Raw genomic sequence first — 25,689 nt, forward strand, 5'->3', positions numbered from 1 at the left:
GTGGAAGAGGAAGGCTGGGGGTATGGGAGATGCAGTTGTAGACCCCAGGGCCCGCCCCTCTGTCCCCACCTTCCTCATAAGGACATTCAAGATGCTGGAGGTCTGTGAGACAGTTTTATTGTTGCTCCAATTAGATTCCACCCCATCCACATCCCCTTTCTCAGGGGGCTTGAGGGAGGCTGCCCCAGTAGGGGCGCTGTCCCCACCACAGCCTGGACATGGGCTCTCTCTGATGCAGGGGTTTTAGCCTTCTGGCCGCTTCCGACATCTCTCTCTCAGGCCTGTCCCTGCTCTGGGCTGGGCTGGCAACTTGGCTATTTCTCCAGTCCCGGCGCTGGGGCCGTGAGTGTCTAGGACGATCCAGCTGTCTGTATCAGTGGGGCTTGGGGACATGGCCGTCCACGTAGAAGTTCCTGGTGATCTTGGGCAGGGTGAATTCAGCCCCTTCCAGCTCAGGAGTCAGCAGGATCTGGCAGCCCAGCCGGGAGTTCTCTTGGAGGAGGGGGGCCATGTCCAGCATGTCATCCTCCCTGGGGCGAGGGGGGCAGCGGTGATTAGCGGGTCTGTGGGGAGTGGTCAGAGGGGAAGCTCTCCTGCCAGAAGATGGAGCGAGGAGGGGAGAAAGGCTGGGGCTGCCCTCCGCTGCTGCCCGGGTGGACCTCTGAACACTGGGAATGCAAGAGCTCAGTGGCCAAGCCGTGCAGCTCAGAGCTGGGAGGGGCTGCCCTGCTCACCTCTCGTCAGGAGGAGGCAGAAGGTCCAGGTGGTCCTCGCTCACATACACATGGCAGGTGGAGCACGCCAGGGAGGCTTCGCAGGCCCCTGGGGGCAGCAAGTGAGGGAGCATCGGTGAGGGGCAGGGGCAGGCAGGTGACATTCAGTGAAGGACAAAAAGGAGAAGCCCTTTGTTTCACCACATGCCCTTCATCTCTCCCTCCCAGGCCTGCACATCCCCTGTGTGCAACCTCCACTCTGTCATTTACTTAGCTGACTGTTCCCAACCTGCATAGAGGTTTTGCAAAGGGACATCTGGGGTGTCCCACTTCCCCCAAAACTCCCCAGCAGGCTGAGGACCAGGCTGGGTACCTGGAACCATTAATGAGCGTGGACTCGACTTCAGTGTAGCTGAGAGAGGACAGGCCAGGTGGGGTCCCTGTAGCCTGTGAGCCCTTGCTGCGACCCTGTCACTGTGCTGGGCTTCCCTGCTGCTCCTGAAGGAGGCACAGGCTCACTCAGCATCTAGGGCTGCAGCAGGGGAAGGGGTCAGGGAGTCAGGATTGAAAGATACAGAATCTGCGGTTTTCTGCTTGTCCCCAGACACATTCCCAACCTGACTGATCACTGAGAACTGTGCCTGGGGATAATGTCCCTCCTGGCCTAAAGCCTTCCAAAGGGTTTTCATAGCTACAATAAAATCCAACCTCCTCCACTTAGTCCTTGAGATCCTCCCACCCCCACACTCACCCACTTCAGCCTCACCGGCCCCCTCACTCAACTCCAACACACCAAGCTTTCCCCACCACAGGACCTTTGCACTTGCTGTACTCTTGACCTGGAAAGCTTTTTTCTCCAGTCTTTCCATGGCTGGGTCCTTTTTCTGTCTAAAAGATATTTGTTATAAGTGAACGGGACAGAATTCCCTTTTCTCTTCCAGACAGGTTGGACAGTGAGAGTGGAGGTGCAAGGCAACCTCCTGATCCAGCAGACCCTCCCTGTGGGATGTGGTGACCAACTTGCCCACCCTCCCTGTCTCTTGGGAAGAAACTGTCTGGGCCTTGAAACTCCAAGCAGTCCCCAGGTGTCTCTTCCTGAGCCCCCTTCCCCAACTCATTAGCATCCTTACCCCATGAGCTGGAGATTCTAACATGATCATTCCAACTACTCACTGTACCCTAATCACATGCCAGGTACTACACATGGTATCTGTATAATCCTCACAGCAACCCACTGAGATAGGAACTCAATTATCCTATTTTATAGATGAGGAGGCCAAGAGATGCTAAGTACCTGCTCAGAGTCATAACTTGCCTCTTTGAAGCCCATGATCTAATCTCTGTCATGAACTGCCAGCCACTGGATTCCAGAACAGAACTTGAGGTAGGTCTGCCATGACCCGCCCCCCCCTCCCCATCCCCACACCCTCCCCTTTTAGTGATTAAACCAGCTCCCTATTACATACATCCAAGAAATAACCCAGTACAATTTTTTTTTTAAAGACCACTCTTCCCAGTTGCTCATGATATAAATACATGTTTAGGCATGGGATTATTGTCTCAATTAGGTTGAAACTGGTGTGAAATGACAGGGGCCTTTGTATAGTGCTACCTGGCACACAGGTGTTCAATATCCACAGAAGAGCAGCACAGATTAGTGGCTCAGACAGGCTCGGTTTGAATCTAGTTTTGCCACTTACTTGACTTTGGACCAGGTCTACTTAACCTGGGGCTCAGTTTTCTCCCCTGTAAAACAGGATAACATCCTCCCCTATTGCATAAAGTTGTCATGAAACACACTCAATCAGTTAATATGTGTTTACACATTTAAAATAATGTCTGCTATTATCTTCACTTTCACAAGTACTAATTTAATACCTGTTACATCTAACTACTATGACAGGCAACAGATAAGTGTGAACAAGGTAAACAGGGTTTCTGATCTCATTCTGGGGAGAGATGACAAAGGAAATGAAACAATGAGAAGTGCCATGAAGGCAATAAAACACACAGATATATTTGATAGAGTGATTGGGGCATGGGGACTTGCTTATAGGGAAAAGACTATCAGGAGGATGACATTTACATCAAGACCTGAAGGATGAGAAGGAGCCAGAAGATTTGGTGGGAAAGCACTTCAGAGCAGCAAATTCGAAGACCCTGAGGCAGGCATGAACTTGGCTGAGGAATAGAAAGCCAGTGTGGCTTGACTAGAGGGGGAAAGAAGGACGAGAACAGAAGCTCCTGGAGGGCAGGAGTTTTAGTTACCTCTAGTAAATGCTCAATAAATATCTGTTGAATGAAGGTTAAGAGGGCAGGCAATGAGACTGTGGTGAGGAGTCTTAAGTTTAACCATGTTGGTGGGAAGTCATGCAGGGTAAAGGAGTGGAGTCTTATCTGATTTGTGGGATTTTTTAAACGAATGAATAGGGCCTCCCCACTTCCCAGTGCCCGGCTCCCACCTTCCAGGTCCACCCCATGGCGCTGGGCCAGGTGGAGAACATTGTCCCCGACTCTGCCGCTCACGGGAATCCGCTGGCCTGACCGGTCTATGAACACCACGTTCACCCTAGGGACAGATTGGGGTGTAGATGCCAAAATGGATGATGGGCCCAGGGGCCAGGTGGATTCTAGGGTTAGGAAGTCGGGTTTGGGGCGTGATGGACAGGGGAAGGGGGCGTATACAGAAAGAGGACCCAGGGATGAGGCTGCAGAGCAAGGTGGGGGCCTCGTGAAATTAGCAATGGGGGAGTCGGCTCCCACACTCACACGTCCCCTGGCCGTTCGGGGCCGCCGGCTTCTTCCTCCCCTGCCTGGCGCGAGCCTGGAAAACACGGTTGGGTGAGCTGCCATGCCGCGCCCGACCGGCGTCCAGTGGGTTAACGCTGCCGCCCGAGGTGCCCCAGATACCTGTCGCCTGGAATTTCCTGGCTATCGCTGGCGCCGCCGCCTCCCCGGACCCCCAAAAGCCCCCAGATCGGCTACACCAGGCACCCCTGGCCGCCCGCAGCAGGAATCCAGCATTCACGCCTCCCCAGGCCACGGAGGCTGCCATGACAGGCATCACGTGACCCGCAGACTAGGCATGCGCAGTAACAGACACACGAGCAAAGGGCCCATAATTATCCGAATATAAGCGTCGGCTTTTGCTTGGGGGCCTGCGAGGGAGGGGCCTCCAGGGGAAACTGCCAGAGTGGGAGGGCACTGGACAGGCTTGGGAGCACCAAAACCGGTAGCGCTATCCCAGACCTCCCACCCAGGCCCACTGTCCCAAGAACCAGCCAGCTCTGCTTTCTTTAAAACCATTTACTTAACAAACTTTAATTCAGCAAAGGTCTGTGTGAGAAGATTGGGGAGAGGACACCCCCTCCCCTGGAGTGGATGTGAACCCCCCAGAGTCAGGGGAGGGAAGCTGGTGGCCCAGCCGGCCAGGGTCAGGGCCCAGGGTCACCTCAGACTGACAGGTCCTGCTGGTGGGCAGGGGCAGAGCTTATATGCACGTTGTTGGATTTTCCAGCACTGGGCCAAAGGGAGGCCAGCTCCGGGTGATCTGGCCTGGGACGAAGAGGCGGAGCTCATCTTCAACATGGAGACAGCAGAGGCCAGTGAGATGCACAATGCCCCACAGACGGACAGAAGAGGTTTAAGCTGGCAGAGAAAGTCCAACTCTGCATCTAGGCCTGGGCAGGAGGGCTGGTGGGACTGGTTTGCCAAGACCAAGGCTTTGGCCTTCTACTGTCCCCACGATGGGGGACCCGGCGTAGAGGAGCCCAATCCCCAGGCCAGAGCCATTTGGTCCTGAGTCAAGCTTCTGGAGCTCAGCATCTGAGAGGCTCTGGCCAGTGGGGCCTGGGGCCTGGCTTTAAGGCATCAGAAGGTGAGGGGACTGTGGTAGGGTGTAGGGGACCCGGAGCTGGAGTACAGGCCAGAAAGGGCAGGCAGGGGCAGGAGAGAGCCAAGCCTGCAGCAGATATGGGAGAAAGAAAAAAGAGTGAGCCATTTCAAACTGAAAGTGTGGAATGGAGGCCCAGACATGCTGGGCCTTAAAGGAATCAGAGCTGGGGGCCATCTGGATTGTTTTAAAAAATAATAAAAATTAGAAAAGGAAACCAAAGTCAATTGTCAAAGTTAAAAAAGGGGACAGTCTCTGATCCTCACGGGAGGTGAGGGAAACCTCCAAGGCACTCAAGAGGCCAAGATACAGGAGCAATGAGGCAGGAGAGGACTCCCAGAGAGACAGACACAGGTGGACACAGGCGGACACAGGGGTGGGGAGAGAGAGAGGGGGCCGGGCCCCTCCCTCTTAAGGCTGCAGGGTTTCCACGCCAGGAGCACGCCAGAGGTGCACGCCAGAGGTGCAGAGTGGCCCCTGGACTCCCCCACATTCCTTGGGCTCCTGCTGGTTGGTCAGCAAAGTCTTTCAGAGATTTTTCTATTACCGAAAGGAAAAAAAAAACACAAAACAAAACACCAGAAAACCCAAAAGCGATTTGGTTCAGGCCCTTGAGCATCTCTGGCACTGGCCCCTTAGAAAATCCTCTTGCGCTTCAGGTAGGAATCTGCGTAGTGGCCGCCAAGGCCCTGGGAGTGCTGACCCACGTAGCTGCCTTCTGGGCTTGGCTCAGGTGAGGGCAACAGGTGGGCGAAGCTGCGTTTCTGGCCACCCAGCGGGGTCTGGAGACAAAGGGGAAGGAGTGGCAATGGGTCAGGGGCCACCCAGGGGCCATGGCTCCCCAGCCTTGCATGTCCCCACCCCCTGCCCATACCTTCAGCAAGTGGCTGTGGCCATTGGGCCCAGGGCCAAGGCCCAGGAGCCCTTCTCCAGAGCTCAGAGGGGAGGAGCTGACCACCTGGGAGAAATGGGAGAGACATGGGATGGGAGAGGAAGCAGTCCCCAGAGCAGAGGCAAGGGTTTCAGGTTCAAACCTTGCCTCTGCCTCTTACTAGCTATGATATTAATTCATCTCTCTGGGCCTCAGTTTCTTCATCTGTGGACTGGGCTAATTCCATCCACACCCAGGGCTGTTGCGGGAGGATGTAAGAGGCCAGGAAGGCTGGGCAATACACGGTGTGAGACACACAGGCTTGGGGAGGGGAAGATGGCTAGTTTCAGCCCAGCCCTGAGCAGACTGACCCCTGCCACCACCCCAGCCTTGACCTAGGCATTAAGGGTCACAGGGGCCCCCTGCATCTTGGCTGTCCCTGAGGACCTGCAGTGGGCTGGGGAGGCTCCTCACCTTGTTAAGGTGGCTCTGCTTGAGGCCAGCCTGCAGGCCGCTAGTGAAGTAGGAGGTGGGTGAGCCCGAATAGAAGTGGGAGAGCGGCCCGCCGCCACCTCCGCCACCCCGTTCGCCAAAGCCACTGGGTGGGGGGGACATCTGCAGAGAGAGAGCTGGCTGAGTAAGATGGATCGCTGCAGTACTATCTCCTTTCATAGATCCCCAAACAACTCCAGGCTTTGACCAATGGGATAGGAGTATGACAATGCCAGCAGAGGGGTCCACCCTCCCTTCCTCCTCCAGGGACCTCTGGAACCACCACCACATGCAGGAGCACAGGTTGGCCTGCTGGAGGATAAGCCCCATATGGAGCAGGTAAGTCCTTGCAGCCGAGGCCCCTTCACCAGCCTACTGACCACCAGACAAATGAAAGAAGCCACCATGGACCACTGAGCTGCAGCTGAACTGCCAGGTGACTGCAGACAACCACCCACCCACCACCCCACAGAATGATGAGAAACAATCAAATGTTTGCTGTTCCAAGCCATGAAGTAATGGGACTGCTTGTTATGCAGCAAAAGCTAACACTCAGGTGGTGGGATGGACAGGGCAGCAATTACTTTGTGTCGGCTGGGTCCGTGAGGCCCTAGGGTTGGCTCCCGTGGGTGGGAGAAGAGCCGTCGAGGTCCCACATCCTGAATGAAAGTGGGAGAAGCAGCATGTTGGGTTGGGGTCGGTAACCAACTTCACCCCTGACTCAATTCCACAGCACAGTTGTCATCAGGGAAGTCAGCCCCCTCCAATAGACACAGTGCATAAGAGCCCACTCAGCCTGCAGGGTCGGGCAATGAGACAGAATAGGTGCCCCATCCCAGGGGGTGGCTGCACCTCAGCCCCAGAGATGACTGCTGTGAAGGTGTGTGGCCCCGATGGGGCCAAGGGTTTGGAGTTTTCGAGGCAAGCTGGGCATCTAGGTTGTGCAAACTCTTGCAGGTTCTGTATGTTGGCACTGGCTTCTATTCGTTTTTTTTTTCCTTAATCTAGTTTGGGCCAAACGTAATACAGGTGGCGAGGCTGCAATCTCTGACCTAGAGGAAGCTGGAATCACAGAAGGAGCAGCTCTGCAGGGACAGGGACAGGAATCGCAGAGGGGAGAGCAGGGAGGAAGACAGAGAGACAGAAAGGAGGCTGAACCCTGTCTCTAAGGGGAAGCAGAAGTGTGGCCTAAGGCCTCTCAGGAGAGAAAGACAACTGACAGGAAGCAGGGTCTGATGCAGAGAGACAGACAGAGACTTAAGGGCAGCAACCGTGTCTGACACGTTCCCCGCTGTCTCCCTAGCGCCCTGCCTGGCAGCCAGTACTAGAGAAATATCGGTCTGGACAACGACTTGCTCCCAGGGGACAAAGGGCCACAGCAGCTAGTCCCTGGGAGGGCTCCCCACAGGGCGGCCAGTTACTCACCGAGGGGTAGTCAAAGCCATAACTGTCGGGCAGCCCTGGTTCAGGTGGCAGGCGGGTGCTGGTGAGGGGGCTGAGCAGGCGGGACTTGAGCGGGAAGGCTTTGCTGCTGCCACCACTTCCGGGGGCTGGGGGGTTAGGCAGGGGGCCCTCAGCTGGGCGGCGGCTTCTCCCAGCGCCTCCCCAGCCCCGGGCCTCCTTACCCGCCAGGTTGCTGGCTGGGAGCAGGCTGTGTAGGTTCAGGTAGGGATTCAGGGGGATCCGGAAGTCCTTGGGGGGTTCCCCCAGCAGTGAGACCTGTGGTGAGAGGGCCAGACTCACGAGGGCCCCAGGTAGGGGGTACCTCGCAGGGCAGAAGACTGGAATGGTGCTGGGTGCAGTGTAGGGCCTTACCCCAGGGGGCGTTGGCAGCGGCCCACTGTCCTTCTGGAGGCCTCTGAGGCCAGTACCTCGAAGCCCCATAGGGGCAGGGGGTGGAGTGAGCTGGGGTGCTGGGGGACCTAGGCCCATGGTTTCCCGGTCACCCCCAGAGGGGCCAAGTAGTGGCGGCAGCAGGGGTGGTGGCTTCCCTCGCCGGGGCGGCAGCTCTGGGGGCAGGCCCCCTCCTACAGAGAGAGGGAAGGTGTCAGTGGCCCAGCCACACAGGAACATCCTCCCAGGGCCCTAGAGCCTCCACGTGGACCAGGGCCAGCAGCTAAAGGGCAAGTACATGCTGAACACAGAGGAGAGCCCTCTAAGTGCATCAGCTCCCAGGATGCTCATGGCTTCTCCGGGAGGTGGGCACCTAGGCACTCAACGGACAAGTGAGGACGCTGAGACTCAGAGAGATTAGGTCACCTGCCCAAGGCTGCACAGCTGGGAGTTTACCACACCTAGTGAGGAAAGGGGCTCAGGAAAGGGAAGTGGGACAGGGCCCAGAGGTGGGGGAAGAGTGGGGTAGGCATTACCTGCAGACAGTTCCCCAAGGAGGGGGTTGGCCGGCTGGGCCCCAGGCTGGAGGGTGCCCAGAGGAGAGTCTCCCAGGATCCCGGGTTTCTAGGGACAGAGCCCAATCAGCTGGAGATGAGGGCAGTGGGTCACAATGCCCAGCACACCCAGACTCCAGCCCACAACCAACCACAGGCAGACATGAAAGGTGTCAACGTCTGCAACACACCGGCCATCACCCACCTGGCCAGTGGTGACGAAGGGCCTCCTACACCCCAGGGCCTGCTTGAGGTGCTGGGGAGACCCAGGGAACACAGATTATGAATGCACAGAGTGTTGGAGCATGTCACCCCACATTGTCAGAAGACACACAGTGACAGTCCTTCTTCGGCACCCACCACCCCACCCCAAGCCCCCTTGTTATCAAAGAAGCACAGTGTCTAACCCTCACAACACCGTGTTGATTGCAGACACCCAGTGAGTAACACCACACGTGGGCTGAATCACTCTCAGCCACACAAGGGCCCAAGCCCACAACCTCACCTTCTGTCAGTTACTGTCAGTCACATCCACACCACTGACCTGGCCCCAGTGAATCAAACCAGATGGGGTAGTGTGTGTGTCTGCGTGGGTCTGTGTGTGGTATAACGAACTGTGTGTGTGTATCTCGGTGTGTGTCTCGGGGGTGGGGGCAAGAGGCCACTCTACTCCACTGTGGAGCCTGGACTTTGACTGATTCACTTCCTGAGTCCTGAGCACCTGCCACAGGCCAGGCCCAGGGATCCAGCCCGAAGCCCCACAAGCCTGCTAATGGTCAGCCACCCACTGCAGGTTCAAGAAAGGAAACAGAGGGGCTGTGGGACATGTGTGAGTGGGGAGGGAGCCGGGGGCCTCTGGGCCTGCAGTTACCTTCTGACTCTGGGTCTGCAGGGCGAGCTGCAGCAGCGCCGTGGACAGAGCGGGCCCATTGAGCAGCGGCATGGTCGGGGGGGCACCCAGCAGGCCTAGGGGAAGACCCAGAAGATGGGAGGTGGTCCCTGGATGGAGACACCCCACACCCATTAAATATAGCCCCAGGCCTGCTGAGAACAGGAAATTGAAGCTCGGAGCGGGCAACTGATGTATCCAAAGAAAGGGCTCAGGAGATGGAAGATGAGCCTCTGGGGAGGGGTGGTCCCTCCTGCCACCACCCTGCCTCACTGCAGGCAGCTCTGCTCCCCATGCCAGGGGCTCAGGGCACCAGCTTCCTCCAGGAGCACCACTCTCATTCCAGCCCTTGTTCTTGACTCATCACCCAGATGGGAAGTCCCGGGAGGTGCCCTGTTCAGAGAGCACTTGGCCCCGGCTCGCCTTACCCTGCTTGCCACCAGCGCTGCCGTGGAGCAGGGGGTTGAGAAGCAGCTGGAGGGAGGCGGAAGGCCCCAGGTTGTTGAGCAGCTGCAGGATGTTGGGCTCAGGCAGCAGCCCTTTGCCCCGATTCAGGGCCTGAGGAGAGGAACAGAGGGGCAGCTTAGCACCTGGCCTAGCCACAGAGGGTGCCAGACGGGGGCCCCAATTTCTCCAGGGAGGAGGGCCCATCTCCACCGGCTGGGGCCCCCTCCCTCCAGCACACTCACCGTGGCCTGGGCAGCAATGAGTGCAGCCAGCATGCTGCGGCCAGGGGGCCCCGGCGCACAGAAGGAGACGCGCAGGTGGCTGCCTCCCAGGGCCAGGCCGTCTGCCCGCTGCTGCGCCTCCTCTGCCATCTCTGCCGTCTCATACTCCAGTACAGCGAAGCCCTTCAGCTGCCCATCCTGGCCGTATGCCAACTGTGGGGCAGGGGGAGAGGCAGTCATGAGCACCTGGGGGACAGTGACCACCATCACAGGAAGTAACAGCTGTGACCAGATGAGGATCCCAATCATGTAAGCGTCCCCCTAGAGAGGACAGATTCTGGGCTCTGCACTGTCCCAAGCCTGGTTCCTGTGTTAGCTCATTTAATCTTCTGAATGGCCCTGGGAGGCTGCATCCCAATTTCAAGAGGGGGCAACTGAGACTCAGAAAGGTCAGCATGCCCAAGGGTACACTGTCGGTGGGAGGGCAGAGCTGGGACCTGCTTCACACGGGTCAGCTTCCCCAGGCCTCATGCCAACGCCACTTTGGGACTTTGCCTGGGATTCCCAAGCACAGGCTGCAGGGCTCAAAGAGGAGGGGTTGGCGGGAGAAGCAGCAGGTGGCTCTGGAGTTCGGCCTGGCTGCCAACCTTGGGCCGAGGATGCCACAGCCGGGACTGGGAAGGGCACACAGCCTGGTGGTGCAGCAAGTGGCCACTGAGCTTGGGTTCGAGGCTGGTGGTGCTGGGCTGGAGGGCGGGGTCACAGAGCCAGTGAGTGGCAGGAACAGAGGTGTAGTCACAGGCAGGCCAAGGAAGCCACTTCACCCCTCCTTGTCAGGAGTCAAATTTGGTACTTCAGACCTTACAGCCCCTTATCCAGACCCCGGGGCTGGATGTAGTCCAGGATTGGGACTGTGTGGAGATGAGAAAGGGAGGATGCCGCACATTCATTACGTATCAGTCATCCCCAGTGGGATCGGGGCTCCCTGTAAGTCAAGCACATGAATAGCTCTGCAGCCAGATGCAAAGACAAAGGCCACAGATGACCTCACATCAGTTCAGCTCAGGCTCTGCTGCCAAGTAAGCCTGCCACCAACTCAGGGAACAAACCTTAGTTTGCAGGGTGTCTGCAAGTGCTGGAATGGTCAGCAGGGGCTGTCCCAGGGTGAGCAGATACGGTGAGATCACCCGCTGGGTCCTGTATGCCCCCAGGCCGGGTCGCCACAGGCGCTGTTTCACTGAATCTTGGAGGCAGGCGTCAGCACACCCACTTTCCAGATGAGGAAACTGAGACTCAGAGAGGGGTAGTCCCTTGCCAAGGCCACAGAGCTGGAGCTGAACAGGGCTGTCCACCTCAGGGTGACAATGGCTGTCCTGAGAACCAATGCTGTTCCTCCTGGGTCCTGAGTGTCACATGGACGGCTGCAGTGTGGGGTAGACCAACGCAATGCCCGCCAGCAGGGTGTAACATAGAGTCCATAAAATAGAATATGGCGCAGCCGCAAAAGGAATGAGAAGCTCTCATTTCTGAACACAGAAAGATGCCCAAGACAAAGTAAAATGGAAAAACCAAACCAACACAGGCATGGCCACATTTGGGTCAAGGAAAGAGGAACGCGGGAACTTATATACATGTTTGTTCGAAATGGGTGATAAAATTTCGCTGGAAGGACACACACAAACTGAAAGAGGCACCACAGAGCTGGGAGGAAGCCTTCACTGCTGACCCTTGTGGACATGCTAAATTTCGAAACAGGCCTGGACTGCCCATTCATAAAAATGAATAAAGTTGAAAAAGCTTTTTATAACACCTCACACCGTGGGTCATCTGCTTTAGACATGTCTGTAGCATTCAAATATTTTAAAGTAACTCTGCAATAAAACGAAGCACTTAATATATGTAAACTGGCCTGTGAATAAATGGCAAAGTGAACCAGACTAGGTTGTTATGGGCTGGCTGGCCTGAGCAGGTCACTGCATGTGCCCACCGTGGCCCTCAGTTTCCTCATCTATAAGATGGGACTAGCAACGGGAGCCCCTGGCAGGGAGGTTGTGGGGATTCAACAGTGAGCTCAACAGGGGCAGGGAGGCTCGTGCTCCCGGTGCAGTAGTGAGGGAGGCCATGGGCCCGGCCCAGCACCTGCTCTGAGTGCCCCGGTGGGTCAGCTCAGGCCGTCAGCCCACCTCTAGCAAGCACCTCACCTTCACCTCTGGCCCCATGCCAAGTCTGGATGTACTTCTCACAACCATGCTCATCCTCCAGATGAACAGAGAAAGGGGTCAAAGGGCAACCAAGGCCACGCGGCTCCCAAATATGGGGACCAAGGCTCAAACTTCTACCCACCTGACTGCTGAGCCCTGCCTCCATTCAACCAGGATGCCCAGCGTGACTGGGCTCCTTGGAGGAGGTCACCTCAATGCCTGGGACTCCACAGGTGCTCAACAGATGTCTGAAGAATATGTTAAGTGGAGGAATGAGTGAGCAGCTGTTCTCCAGAACATGATCACAAAGCATTGCCAGACCCATGCTGAGATGGGGCAACCGAGGCGCAGAGAGGGACCTTGGTGCTGGCCGTGGCCCCGCAGTCCTCCAGCTCCACTCAAGAGGATAAAGCTGTGGAGCCACCTCATCTGTTTCCTGAGCCCCGCCCGGTGTCCGGCACACAGTAGGCGTGCAGTGGAGGCAGTAGTGAGCAAGGAGATGGATTCCTACTGATGTCCAACTCACCAGCACCAACACCCACAGAGGCCGCAGAGCTGGGGTCTGAGCCCAGGTACCGGCCTCCTCCAGGCTCTGGGGCCAGGCTGCGGTGTTTCAGTGCTGGCTCTGTCACACCCTGGCTGTATGTCCCAGGCCATGTCAACTGACCTCTCCGTGCCTCAGTGTCTCCACCTGAAAACAGGGCTGAAACCTGCCTCTCCAGGCCGTTACATGATGGCTGGACTGCAGGTAAGCCCAGTGAGTCCTGAAGGAATTGTCCACCTGGGGTCTGGGGGCAAGACCACATGGGAGCTCCCTGAGAGCTGACCTGGCCCATTCTCGCCCCACTGTGCCCGTCACCGGGCTAGGTACACACACAGAAGCATCTGAAAAGCGCGACTGGAATGAACCAGGGATCGTTTTGCCAAACTAATGCACGAGTATGGAATCCCTTCTTCCAGAGGAGGGAACCCAAGACTCAGAGAGTGAGTGTCTGGCCCGGGGCCACAAAGCAGGGCTGGGATCCAGCCAAGTCCAACTTCCTCACCTCACGGCTTAAATGGACTGTGGGCTCCTCTGGAGTAGCCTCCTTGATGCCAGGCCTGGGGCCTGGGGCCCAGGAGGGGCTCAACAAATACCTGATGAGCGCCTGGGTGGATGCAAATGGGGTGAGCGAGCCTCACAGCCATTTTTCACAAAGGCAGCTTCGCCTGCATTTTACAGGGGGGAGACTAAGGCCAGTGAGGCTAAGCAAGTCGCTAGAGGGAGTGCAGGGATCTGAAACCCAGCCATCTGGCTCCTGGCTGGGCTGTCACCCACCGCACTATGTGGCCTTTCTAACAAGAATCCCATTCAAAGTGGCACCGTGGCTGCTTTCCTGAAAGGGGACCCAGGAGATTAGAGAGGGCAGGTGAAGCTAATGGGCCCCTCTGAGGTGCTCTGGGCTTCGTATCTGCTCCCCCAGGTCTCTGCACCGGGCACAGGGCTCACCTGGCAGAAGGTGGGCGTGTGGACGGTCGACAGCGCTCGGCGCAGGGCGTCCACATCGCTGAAGCCGGGCGGCAGGCGGTCCACACAGAGGCAGCGTGAGTGGAGCAGGGCGGGCGTCAGCTGCCCGGCGTCTGTCCAGTGCACGTAGAGGGTGCGCGGGCCCAGTGGCTTGCCCAGCAGGTCAGACTTCGCACGGGCGGCCGAGTCCTTCTTCATGTACTCAGCAAAGCCGTAGCCCTTGGAGTGGCCAGTGCGCTCGCTGTAGACCAGGAAGCAGCGCTCCAGGCTGCCGAAGGGCCGCACCAGCTCCTCGAACTGCTGCTGTGTGAGGCTAGGGGGCAGGTTGGCCACACACAGCAGGGCGTCCGTGGGCTGCAGCTGCACCGACAGCTCGCGCTCCCGCAGGCGGCTCTGGTGGAAGGCGCTGATGGCAGCCTCGGCCTGCTCCCCATTCAGCAGGGTCACGAAGGCTGCGGCGGGGCAGAGCGGGCGGTCAGCTGGGGTCCTGAGGGCCGGCCCTCCCACCCCACGGCCGCCTGCTCCCACCCCTCTCTAAACCACATGTGACCTCACAACACCGAACAGGGACATCTCAGGCAGCAGCCAGCTGGAACAGCTGCCAGCCTAGAGCGACAAGAGCCAGTGCCTCCTGCCTCCGTGGGGCTTGCTCCTTGCAACCCACTACAACACTCCCCTACTGTGCACCTTGCCCTGTCCTAAGAACTACATGCGTACTTCAGATGACACACAGAGTAGTGGTGAAGCATGTCGCCACTGGAGCCTGGGTTTCAACTCCAGCCCGAGTGGCTTTGAGGTCTGTTTCCTCATCTGTCAAATGGGAATAACTTACTCCTCACAATAACTTACTCCACTATTTTTCCAGCAAGGAAATGGGCCCAGAACCCTGCTCTGAAGCTCCCCACCACCGCCTTTCCAGGCCACCAACACCTCTCATATCCAATCCCTTGCCTCAGCCCATATGGTGCCACGCCCCCATCTAGTGTGGCAACTCTGTGGCCTGGCCTCGTGGGTTTGCTGACCTCCTCTCTCATCTCTTGCCACTTACTGGACTATGAAGACACACTTGGCCTGGGGCCTTTGCACCTGCTTTTCCCTGAATGTGGAATACTGACTCCCACCTCTTCACTTGGTTAATCCTAACCCACTCTCCAATCTGACCGCAAACATCACTTCCCCCACAAAGCCTACCCTAACTGCTCTGTTGCAGATCCCAGCTCTGTGCTCCCACAGTGCCCTGTAGCTTCTAGTCTCATGGCCATCTCACCTTCATGTTTGCAGCTGTTGGAATAACCTCCTCCTCAGACTAGACATCTCCATTTGGTTCACAGCTCTGTTCCCAGTGCCCAGCACACAGTAAGTGCTCAACAAACATTTGTTTTTGAATGATAAATATTTGTATATGAACAAAAGTATCACTTAAACCCTGGATCCTCAGTGCCTGGCACATATACATACTTGGTGCTCAGGAAGGAGCTCTGACTTGCTGCTCTTCCCATATTTACTAAATGGTCAACTGAAGCAGGCCATGTCCAATTTGCTGGTGAAAAAAACTAAAGCTCAGGAGGGGAAATCACTGCCTATGGCCACAAAGAGCACAGACCACGACAAAAACCCAGGTCCATTTGCCTCCAGGGCCCAAGATCTTAACCACTACCCGAGCCTCCCATGTGGGGGGCCGAGGCTGATGAGTGCTGTCCCGGTTCTCGTGGAGCTGACCACCCTGTGCAGGAGGCGGGTGACTGAGCCCACGGTGATAGCCTAGGGTGGTCAGTGCTATGAGGTGAGGGGTGCACTCAGGGCACTGTGAAGAGCTGCCTGATGCCACCTGGATGGAAGAGGACATAGCTAAGAATGGTTGCAGAGGGAACAGCCTGGAATCTTATGGCCCCTGAGGAGATGGCACATCCTTCCAAGGTAGTATCAGGAGGAGCCTCAGACAGGTTTTGAGGAGAGAGAAGAATCATCAGGGTTAGGACCAGCATTGATCAGATTTGCAGTCAGATCGAAGCTGGTTGCCTAGGGGAAGGCAGTCTGGGGAGTGAAATCATGGAGGCAGAGAGGCTGGAGGGAAGCTGCCATTTCAGCAGAGATGTCCCCTAGGCCCAGTGCAGGACAGACTATTGCCCCAGTTTGTCCCTCATCTTGGGTGCCCGTCATGGGGCATCCTTGATGCTCCTCTTCCAGATTACCCCGTAGATACCTGGGCACTAGGCATCCTTTTACAAGACATCCCCCTAGCTGGCCAGTCACCCAGGCCTGTCTGGTCTTCTCCTACAAGTCCTCCAGAACAACCGGTGCCCCTTCAACCCCTTGGCTTCCATCTGGTCCGTGCCCCCTTCATCTCTGATGAATGTTGGGCCTGAAGTTCAGGAGACACTGGGCCAGGACTCTCCCAGCTTCAAGGACTGTCATCCCCTGCCGCTAGCCCACCCCATGGTCCCACAAACCTGTCCCTTTGTATTTGTCCACAAAGCAGTATTTGAGCTCATAGTCGCTGAGCAGATCATGCACTTCCTGTGGAGACAGAAGCCAAGGGACAGGGAATCACTAAGGGCTGAAGGGAGCAACCCAGTGCTATTTTCACACGGACCAGTTATGAAGGCAGGTCAATTACCATTCCCATTTTACAAACTCAGCAGTTACTTGCCCAAGGCCATTGAGGCCACACCTGGCAGAGCTGTGATTTAGAGCTTAGCAGCAGATCCCATGCTTTTAAGCAACACAATATACTCTTATTAGAGAGTCAGGTGGGACTGAGTTCAAGTCTTGGTTCTGCTGTACGCCCACAGTGAAGTTGTTTCACCCATCAGAACCTTGGTTTGCAAGACTGACTCTTTCCAACAACCCTGCAAATCAAGTATTAACAAACCCATTTTGTAGATGAGGAAACTGAGGCTCAGAGAGGTGAAGGAAACTGTCAAAGGTCATGTAGTTGGTCAGGGAAGCAATGAGAATGCCACCCGCGGGTACCTGACTGGAGACCCTGTGTACTTAATAAGCCCACATTGTGTGGCTTCACGTGATTCCCAATTCCCTCCTACTGACAGGGCTGCCTTCTTGCAAGCCAGCTGTGGGGGCGAGGCTCTGGGGCCTGTTTGTGCCAGACACACTGTGCACCCTGCAGGAGAGACAGCGTGTTCCCAGCTGAGAGATGGTGGGCCCTAGGATGGCTGGCTCTAGGAACAAATCAGATCATGCTTAGTGTTGCCTGCCCCAGGTCTGTCCCCAAGTCACACACCTCCCCACACTCTTAGTGCCCCACCAACCATGTGCCCACCACCCAAGGACAGGGAGAACCAGCGGCAGGTGTGCTGGTGGGCCAGAGAGCAGAGATTCTCAGCAGCAGGGAGAAAGAACCCATTCTACTGCTGAAGGGCAGGGCAGATTAGATGCCATCTTCCTGGGTCCAAAGAGCACTGGGAAGCCCTGCCCATGTGGCCCCAAGAGAAGGGAACCCCTGGCCAGATCAGCCAAGGGGGGCTCCATGGAACAATGCCCTTCCCCTTTTCTGCATGGGAACAAGAGATCCCATTTTTCCAAATTAAGCCTGGGGCTTTGGGGAAAAAAGACCCCAGGAGCTGCTACAACTTCCGGATCTACCTCTAGAAGGAGTTAATAAATGCTTGCTATGGAAAGGCATACTCTATAGTCAATCCTGAAACTTATGGATATGAAGTCCCACCACCTCATGGTAGAGAAGGGAGCAAATAGCGACCCTGTTCCCACAGCTCCAATCTGGCTGCCCATTCACAATCCCCCAACATGGCCAAAGCTGTCCGCCCCCTTCCATTCCCCGCCCCCTTCAATCACTTGGTTTCGTCCAAGCCTGTGGTCGCCCCTAGCAACGTCTTCCCTCAGGTCAAAGTTGGTTTCTGCCACCATCTCCGACCTCCCACATCCCTCTCCTTGGTCTCTCCCGACCCCGCGTGGATCCCGCGCTTGGACTCACCCACCGACGCCCCCCGCCGCAGGCCAGCGTTGGTGTCGCCCGGTACCCCCGCGCACGCGCACGGTGGTATTTCCCGCCACGCTCCCACACGGGCCCCCCCCCCCAATACCTGGTTGGTCACGTCCCCCGGGAGGCCCCGGATCAGTATCTTGCGGCGGTTACGGAACTGGCGCTCGGTGTGTTCCAGGCGTTTCCGGATCTCCTCTGGATCTAGCGGCGGCAGTTCTTCTTCAGGCGCCCGGCGCTCCGCGGCAACGTCAGCTTCAACCTCGGCCCCAGCCTCCGGGCTCAGCGGGGGCCGGTGAGTAACGGACACGTCGGCCGCCATCTTGGGAAACCCGGCGCCTTCTGGGACCAGAGAGCTGGGGCGGAGCGGCATAGAGCGGCAACGAGGGCGCGTCCGCCGATTGGCCGAGAGAAACCCCGCCTCCTTCTCGATTTCCTCAGCCTATTGGGTAAGGCCCAGCCCGCCTCTCAGAGTTCAAGCCGCGTCTGGGCGCTACAGGCTCCGCCCCTTTCCGCCATCGAGCTGTCACTCAATAGATACGCAAGGCAGTGGGAGAGCCCTTCAGTGCAGATGGAGTCAGGCCACAGAGTATGGGTTTTAAAGTCTTTATTAGTGCGGAATTCGGGGACACAGCCAAACTCCCGTCGTTTTTGCCCAGTATCACGGCAGCCCGAGGCCTCAGGATGACTCCTCTGCCACAGCCTCGTCGGGCTGTTTAGACGTGAGGGGCAGCCAGGAGCTCTTTTTCTTCAAATGGTAGATGTCACTACGCTTCTGCACCCGGAAGACGTACAATAAGGCCGCGGTGGCAATCACAAGGCCCAGGATAGTTAACACCCCCAAGGTGATGGTAACGGCGATGGGGTTCTGATCTGTGTAAAAAAGCAAGGATAAATTACGCGCGTCTCGGCCCCTCCTGAGTTTGCCCGACTGGAATAAATAAGCCCCGCCTAGGCTTACCTTGAACGTACATCATCACTGTCAGACTGTCTGTGCCCTGTGAGCTGACCGCCTGGCAGTAGTAGGTACCACTATAGTTTAACCTGACGAGGAATGGGATCCCGATGGGCACCTTGAACTTGGAGCCTTCCTGCAAACACTGTAGCTGGGGGTTCGGGTTGCCCCGGACCGGGCACTGCAGGATATGCATAGTCTTATCTTTCCACGTCAAGCGCTGGGGACATTGAGCTCGGTCAATCTTGGGGCCGTCTGTGGGATCGCCAAATGATCAGACATACCCAACACACCCGAGGTACAGTGGGGCAAGGGCGAGTCGTCTTCCCAAATCAAGGAAGCACGCTACTAAAGATCAGAGTGACCTACTCACACAGGACACGCAACTGGACACTCCTGTTACTGTGCAAGGTCTCCCCATGCACCTTGAGGGTGGCATAGCAGAAGAAGGTGCGCCTGTCGTCCCTCTCTGTGACGTTTAGCTGAAGCTGGGAGGGCTGTCCCGGTGCTGCGGCTGGAATTCCGTCCAGCGTGACCTGGACTCTGGGTCCAGCCTTGCAAGTCACGGTCATTGTGGTCCCCTCAGTGGCGTTAGGCTCGCTCAGGGTCAGGATGGGCCCCTGTAAGTCTAAAGGCGGGGCATTGCCCTGGAGTTGACTGACCACACACCTCTTGAGTCAAGCCCCGCCGCCTCCCGCCTCCTTCCCCTCGGGATATTTAGGCTACTCTGCAGCCCCCGCCCAATTTGGATCGCTCAGGCTCTACATCACGTGTTACTTAGGCCCCGCCCCTCTCTCGCTTAGTCTGCGCCCTATGCCACGCCCGCTCAGGCTACAGAAGCCCCGCCCCTCGCCTTGGAGCCGTTTTGGCTCCGCCTCCTCTTACTATAGACGGTCACGTTCTCTCTGGTCTCCCGGCTCTCGTCCCCCAAGGTCACTTTACAGACAATCTCCTGGACGCCCTCCTGCTCTGCTTTTGCTGTCGCTGTGGCCGTGAGCGTGTCCCCGTGGCTCATGACTGTGGTATTCAGCATCTGGTCCCCCAGCGCCAGTTGGACCTGGGCCTCCGAGACTGGAAACAACCCATCCAAAGTGCAGTTCACTGGCCACGACGTTTCCACCTCCGAGAATCGGGGGACAGCGAGGCGCGGGGGGATCATGGGCATGGCTTGAAAGAAGGGTAGGAGTGAGCAGGAGGCGGTGTCACAGCCTTGGACGCCCTTTTTCCCATGACACTCATCCCCCAAACAGGAGTTCATCTTTCCCAAGACTCTGCATCCCGCATCGCCCCCTTCCCAGGACACACACTCACAGCCTTCTCAAAAGTTCCTACGGCCTCGAGCCTCCCATCTGAGGCTACCCCTCCCAATAGCCAAGGGCATCTTTTCCTAGAAGCTCCTGAGGTCCAGGCCACCCCATTCTCAGGAATCCCGCGACCAGGGCACCATTACTCTGGCACAGCTCATCACCCACCGTCTGCAGTCCCTTCCCTCACCGAAGGTTCGGAGCTTCCTGGGGGCCGAATGGTTCTGGAACAGTCCCAGCCCTTGGGACCGCAGGTCCAGTTCCGTGCGGCAAGAAAAATTGGCGCCGTGGTCGTCTCTGCTTGCCAGCACTGTGACCATGACCTCGACGGGCTCCTCGTTTGCTACTGTTTGCCGGCCCAGCTCCTCCTCCCCGTGGAGCAGCACCACCTCTAGGTGGGACCGGGGCACCCCTCCGGACACCAGGCAGCTCAGGTTGAGGTGCCTGCCCACCGATTGCCAGCGGGGGAGGGGGGCCAGCTCCACGCGCTCAGGGAACCCTGGGTTGGGGGGTGTGAAAGGGAGAGAAGAACTTACCAGCCAGCCCCATAAACCCCACCCGAGGGAGTGGAGAGGAGCCCAGGGTGGCCCAGTGCAGAACTGTGAACTTTGAGTTAATAAACCTACAGGGCTTAGACGTGTGCTAGTATAAATGTTTGCTATTGTCATTAGCATCATGATTATTATTTCCTGTTTTGTCGGACACCTTGCCAGGCATTGAAATAAAAGTCATTGTTCCCAAGGACCTCACAGTTAAGGGGGGAAAAAAAAGGAAGGAAGGGGACTAAAGTTTATGGCCACTTATGATGTTAATAGAAATCATAACATTTCCTGTTTGAGTTTTCCTTAGACTTTCCAGATGTCATCCACCTCCATTCACACAGCAACCCAGTGAAATCTCTTCTACGATTCTTACCTTTTATGGCTAGAGAAACTGAGGCCCAAAGATGTGAGGGGGAGGTGATCTGCCCAAGAACACACCCCAGGGAAGGGTAGAGCAGGGATTAGACGGTGGGTTTCCCAAACTCCAGACCTATGTGTCCACTTGTCTCCTTGATCTCAGGACTAGGAACTCCCCTGACCCCTCGCAGTATCTGGCCTGGATTCTGGTCTTGGCCTCTCCCACAGCTTGGTCCAGCCTGCCCCAATCAGTCCCAGGTGCCCAAGGCTCTCGCGGTACACCTGCCTGGGGCAGCCTCTCAGGGCGCTCTGCATTGTCTGGGGGGACTCAGCAGCCCTAGGCTGGGTCTTCTCCCAGCTGCAGCTGCAGCACCCCCTGCAGGCACACATACCAAGCCCTGGGCCTCTGGGGAGCACCTCTCAAGGCTGGATCTTAAGCTGTCATACCAGGGCCTGCAGACTGGCTGCTATGGAAATATTTAACATCTTTTAGAATATTTAACAAGGAGGCCCCCATCTAACCCCTGGTTAAGGGCTAGTGGTATGCTGGCAAATGCTAATAATGCTTGGGCTCTCGGGGTGGGGTGGAGTTGGGTTGGGGAGCCCCGACACGGAGCATTTGCCAGTTTCTCTGGTGTAAATACTCCCACTTTGGCTGATTTCAAGCTACTCCATGTGACACATAGAGTTGGGAAGACATGAGTACCATGGGCTCTTATGAGCCAGGACCCACAGGCTCCTGCACGATGCTAGACAGACGCATCTGGCAGTCATACTGACAGGGACACCCAGATACACACATAGGCAAACAGACACACATATGCAGATGTACATGTTACACAGAAATTCACACAGGGACACAGAGGGACATGTACTGATACAGACATCCACGTATGCTCACACACAGCCATCCACCCTCACACAGATACGCACACAGGCACAGATCCTGACACACAGATATTTACAGACATTCACTCATGGAGATACACATGTGCACACACAGGCACACACAGACACACAGACGCATGCACAGACACGCAGGTACACGCACACAGTCACAGAGATAAGGACACACATACATATGCTCATAGACACACACATAGGTACACAGACAAATATAGATACTGGTGCACACACAGGAGGAGCATACACTCAGTTACTCACATATATGACACCTCTATGAAGGCTTCACAAAGCAGTAGGTACCATGAGTGATGTACTCTGCTATTTTCTAGTCTATTGTGCTATTTTATTTTTTTGGGGGGGGAGGGAATTAGGTTTATTTATTTTAACTTTTTTTAATGGAGGTACTGGGGATTGAACCCAGGCCCTTGTGCATATTAAGTATGCACTCTACCACTGAGCTATACCCTCCCCTCTATTGTGTTACTATAAATTTTCAAATTTTAAACATGGAGAGACTCGATCTGGTAAAGGGGCAGTGGACTTAGGATCTGGGGAGGAGGACGTAGCTTGTTAAGAACAGGGACTTGGGAGCTGGACTCCCGGCTTCTCTGCTCACTAGCTGTGGACCCTGACTTTACCCCACTGAGCCTCAGTTTCCTTGTGTGTGCAGTGAGGCTCATAAGCACACCTCCCCATCCCAGGGCTTTTGAATGAGCACCCACGTGTCAACACTTCAAACAGCAGCCACTCTCAGCCAACACTAGGTAAATGGAGATTTGACATTTGCACCTTTTTATACTTTTTGATTTTGGAACCACATGAATCTGTTATCTGCCATAAAAATAAAAGTAGTAAGTAAAAAGACATGAGCTATTTAAATAAAATGCCTGTTGAAAAAAATAAAATTAAGTAAAAATAAATAAAAATGCTTGTTGGGACCCAAATAAATAGATTTCATAGCTGTTGCCCTGGCATATGGTTGAGATGTATCTCTCTGTCTCTCTGTCTGTCTCTGTCACATACACACACACACACACACACACACACACACACACACACACACACACACACACATATCCAGGTCCAAGTTCTGGGTCAGAGCCCTGGTCCATTCCTGCAAACTCAGGGCTCCCCGCTCCCCTGCACCATTGGTCATCTACCCCTACCACTGCCGAAGGCCAGTCCCACCTCCAGGCACAGCCACTCACGGTACACTGTGACTCTAGAGGATCCTGCTAACTGGGAGCCATTGCAGAAGCCAGAGCAGAGGACCGTGGTATCACCAGTCACATTGCTGAGATGGAAGGCTGCCCAGCCCAAGCCACGGCCCACCGTCTCCTTGAGTAGGTTCGTCTCCAGGGAGATGCGTTCAGGGTGGGGGCAATCTACACTGCAATTTACTGAGAAGGATACTCCAGCAGGCAACACTGGGTCCTTTGGCTCCACTCGCATCAGGAACTCCTGCCCCTGGGTACCTATGGGAACAAAGGGAGGCTCTGCTGGTTGTTCCAGTGCCCCGCAACCCACTCATCTGCAGATACCACCATTTGACACCTCTTTTTGCCAAGATCTAGATCGTCCCTGCCTTCATAGTAAGGAAGACAGGGGATGGATCAGAAATCAAGGAGAGCTGGCAGGGGAAGCCAGAGGAGGCCCTGATGCAGCCTCTAGTGAGTCAGGGAAGCCTTCCTGGAAGAGGGGACCACTATGGCCAGTCTTAAAGGATTAAGTAGGAGTTATCCAAGTAAAAAGGAAGGGTGATGATCTGGCAGATGGAGGATCATGGGCAGAGATCAAGGATCCAGATGGAGCAGAGGGAGAGAGAGAGAAAGAGAGAGAGAGAGTGTGTGTTTGTGTGTGTATGTTGGAGGGGTGGGGACAGGAACAGATCAAATGCAGTGGCTGGGCCTCAGGGAGTCCTGAAGGCTGAGTTAAGGAGCCACAACTTTCTCCTGAGGACACTGGTGGGCGCTCTGGCAGATCTGATTGTAAGAAGTGTTGCACAGCCAGGAAGGGCAGCAGGGTGTGAGGCTGCCTCCCCACCCATCCATCTGCCAACTCCAGCCCTCCCAAGCTTGACAGGCCTCACCTGGGGGCAGCAGACAGCCGATCAGAAGCAGGTAGTTGAGCGAAGTCCAGCAGGCCCTGGACAGTAACCCAGAGAGCACCATGGTGGCCAGGATGCAGGAGGAAGTTGCCTTAAAGAGATGCTGGGCACCAAGGAGCAGGCAGGTCACGGAGAGGAAGGAAGCCCAACCACCGCAGTTAAGAATGCAGAAGTGGCCACACCTTACCTAGGCCTGAAGGGGCAGGGGGATACTCTGTAGTCCCAGGAGTCCAGAACTGGGGGGCCCAGGTGGGGCCTAGGGAGGTGGGGGGTGCTGGCGAGTCTCTGAGGACTTTCCGAGGGCCAACCCCTGGCCCAGAAACAGGAAGTGCTAACAGACCTTCCTTTGTTCGCAGCACTGAAAAGTCTGGCGGGGTTAGGGGTAAAGTGGGTGGAGGTGGTGAGACACCTCCTTCCTGTTGAACTTCGGTGAAGGCGGGGCATTTTGTTCTCAGAGAGGAAGTTAATGGGGGACATCCAGACGCTGTCCTTGAAGAGATAGGGTGGGATTTCAAGGCAACTTTGCAAGGAAACAACGGTGGGCGGACTTCTAGGCAGGGCCTCAAGGGATTAAAATGAGATCTCAACGTGCCTTGGGGGCATGTAAGAGATTTGGGGGTGATCATGAGGGACCCCCTACCCTAAGATGAGTGAAGCCGGGAAAATGACAGAGCCTGCATTTATTGAGGACTGTGGCAGGCTCTGTGTTGGCTGCTAGGGTGGCTCCTACAGGGCCCCTCATCTTTGAAGACCTTGTGAGTTCTACACATTGCCTGTGTGCAGGGCTGAGGTGGGGTGTTTAGGGGACAGCAAAATTGTGAGCTACTGTCTGCCAAGGATGCTACTTGTAACTGGCCCTTACCCCCACCCCCATCCCCCTTGCCCTCCCCTCCATGTAACTAGTCTCTTCATCCCAGGAGAAAGGACTAGGGAGTCAGGTGGGCACTCCCACCTCCATCAGCTCCATTTCTCAGCTTCCTGTGCCTCTGACCTGAGCTCCAGAGAGGGACCTTGTTGAGGCACCCAGCATTCATCCACTCTCCCCATCCCCGAGGCCACGTCTCTCCTTTATCACCTGGAGCACCCTCTCTCCAATCACATCTCTCCTCGCCTGCCCTGCCCCCCCAAAAATCCATTTCCCATGCGATGCCAAGAGAGAGCAACTAAGACCCAAATCAAAATTATTTATAAATAGTATATCTGACAAGAAATTAATGTCCAGATTATAAAAAACTCCTACAACTCAACAACAACAAGCCCAATTCAAAAATAGGCAAAGGACTCTAGTAAATATTTTGCCAAAGAAGCTGTACAAATGGCCAATAAACTCACGAGATGTTCAACATCACAGGCCATTAGGGAAATGCAAATCAACACCACAATGAGATAGCGCTTCACACCTGTTAGGATGGCTGCTAACAAAAACACAAAACAAAACAGAAGGTAGCAAGTGCTGGCGAGAATGTGGAGAAACGGAACCCTTGTACTCTGCCTGCGGGAATATAAAATGGTACAGCCACATGGAAAACAGTTTGGTGGTTCCTCGAAAAGTTAAACATAAAATCATTTGATCTAGCAATTCCACTCCTAAATATATATCCAAAAGAATTGAAAGCAGGGACTCAAATAGGTATTTGCACACTAATGTTCATAGCAGCATGGTTCACACTAGCCGAAAGGTGGAAGCCAGCCAAATTCTGTCCATCAACAGAAGATTGGATAAACAAAATGTGGTGTAGCCATATAATGGAAAATTATGCAGCCCTGAATCTTGAAAACATTATGTTAAGTGAAATAAGCCAGACACAAAAGGACAAATATTCCACTTACATGAGGTCCCTAGAAAGGCAAATTCATAGAGGAAGTAGAAGGATGGGGACCAGAGGCTAGGGGGAGTGGGGAATGGGGAGTTAATATTTAATGGGGACAGTTTCTTTTTT

The 25,689-nt window shown here is 55.7% G+C and overlaps 3 protein-coding genes across 5 annotated transcripts; all 3 read right to left on the reverse strand.

Moving 5' to 3' along the window:
- Positions 1 to 95: 95 nt before the first annotated feature.
- On the reverse strand, positions 96 to 3,792 carry FDX2 (ferredoxin 2). Its single transcript, XM_006179372.3, has 5 exons — positions 3,624 to 3,792; positions 3,483 to 3,537; positions 3,176 to 3,282; positions 735 to 822; positions 96 to 530 (listed from the first exon to the last, which is right to left on the reverse strand). The coding sequence occupies exons 1-5, from the start codon at positions 3,775 to 3,777 to the stop codon at positions 374 to 376; spliced, it is 561 nt and encodes a 186-aa protein (XP_006179434.2). The 5' UTR covers positions 3,778 to 3,792; the 3' UTR covers positions 96 to 373.
- Positions 3,793 to 4,001: 209 nt separating this feature from the next.
- On the reverse strand, positions 4,002 to 18,125 carry RAVER1 (ribonucleoprotein, PTB binding 1). Of its 2 annotated transcripts, XM_032465607.1 has the most exons (14): positions 17,682 to 18,125; positions 16,071 to 16,137; positions 13,603 to 14,072; positions 9,934 to 10,125; positions 9,673 to 9,802; positions 9,227 to 9,321; positions 8,338 to 8,425; positions 7,784 to 7,995; positions 7,594 to 7,687; positions 7,394 to 7,518; positions 6,553 to 6,627; positions 5,951 to 6,091; positions 5,480 to 5,563; positions 4,002 to 5,387 (listed from the first exon to the last, which is right to left on the reverse strand). In XM_032465607.1, the coding sequence occupies exons 1-14, from the start codon at positions 17,949 to 17,951 to the stop codon at positions 5,241 to 5,243; spliced, it is 2,190 nt and encodes a 729-aa protein (XP_032321498.1). In that variant the 5' UTR covers positions 17,952 to 18,125; the 3' UTR covers positions 4,002 to 5,240. The 2 variants fall into 2 exon arrangements, with proteins under 2 accessions (XP_032321498.1, XP_032321497.1); XM_032465606.1 differs by having other exon boundaries at positions 7,394 to 7,687; positions 17,682 to 18,123.
- A 43-nt stretch (positions 18,126 to 18,168) lies between these two features.
- On the reverse strand, positions 18,169 to 24,130 carry ICAM3 (intercellular adhesion molecule 3). Of its 2 annotated transcripts, none has more exons than XM_014554798.2 (8): positions 23,937 to 24,129; positions 23,732 to 23,852; positions 22,851 to 23,117; positions 20,028 to 20,336; positions 19,419 to 19,700; positions 18,907 to 19,161; positions 18,540 to 18,788; positions 18,169 to 18,451 (listed from the first exon to the last, which is right to left on the reverse strand). In XM_014554798.2, the coding sequence occupies exons 2-8, from the start codon at positions 23,811 to 23,813 to the stop codon at positions 18,258 to 18,260; spliced, it is 1,638 nt and encodes a 545-aa protein (XP_014410284.1). In that variant the 5' UTR covers positions 23,814 to 23,852; positions 23,937 to 24,129; the 3' UTR covers positions 18,169 to 18,257. The 2 variants fall into 2 exon arrangements, with proteins under 2 accessions (XP_014410284.1, XP_032321499.1); XM_032465608.1 differs by having other exon boundaries at positions 18,201 to 18,359; positions 23,937 to 24,130.
- Positions 24,131 to 25,689: the final 1,559 nt, after the last annotated feature.

Source organism: Camelus ferus, chromosome 22 (genome assembly GCF_009834535.1).
Source record: "Camelus ferus isolate YT-003-E chromosome 22, BCGSAC_Cfer_1.0, whole genome shotgun sequence".
Lineage (NCBI taxonomy): Eukaryota > Metazoa > Chordata > Mammalia > Artiodactyla > Camelidae > Camelus > Camelus ferus.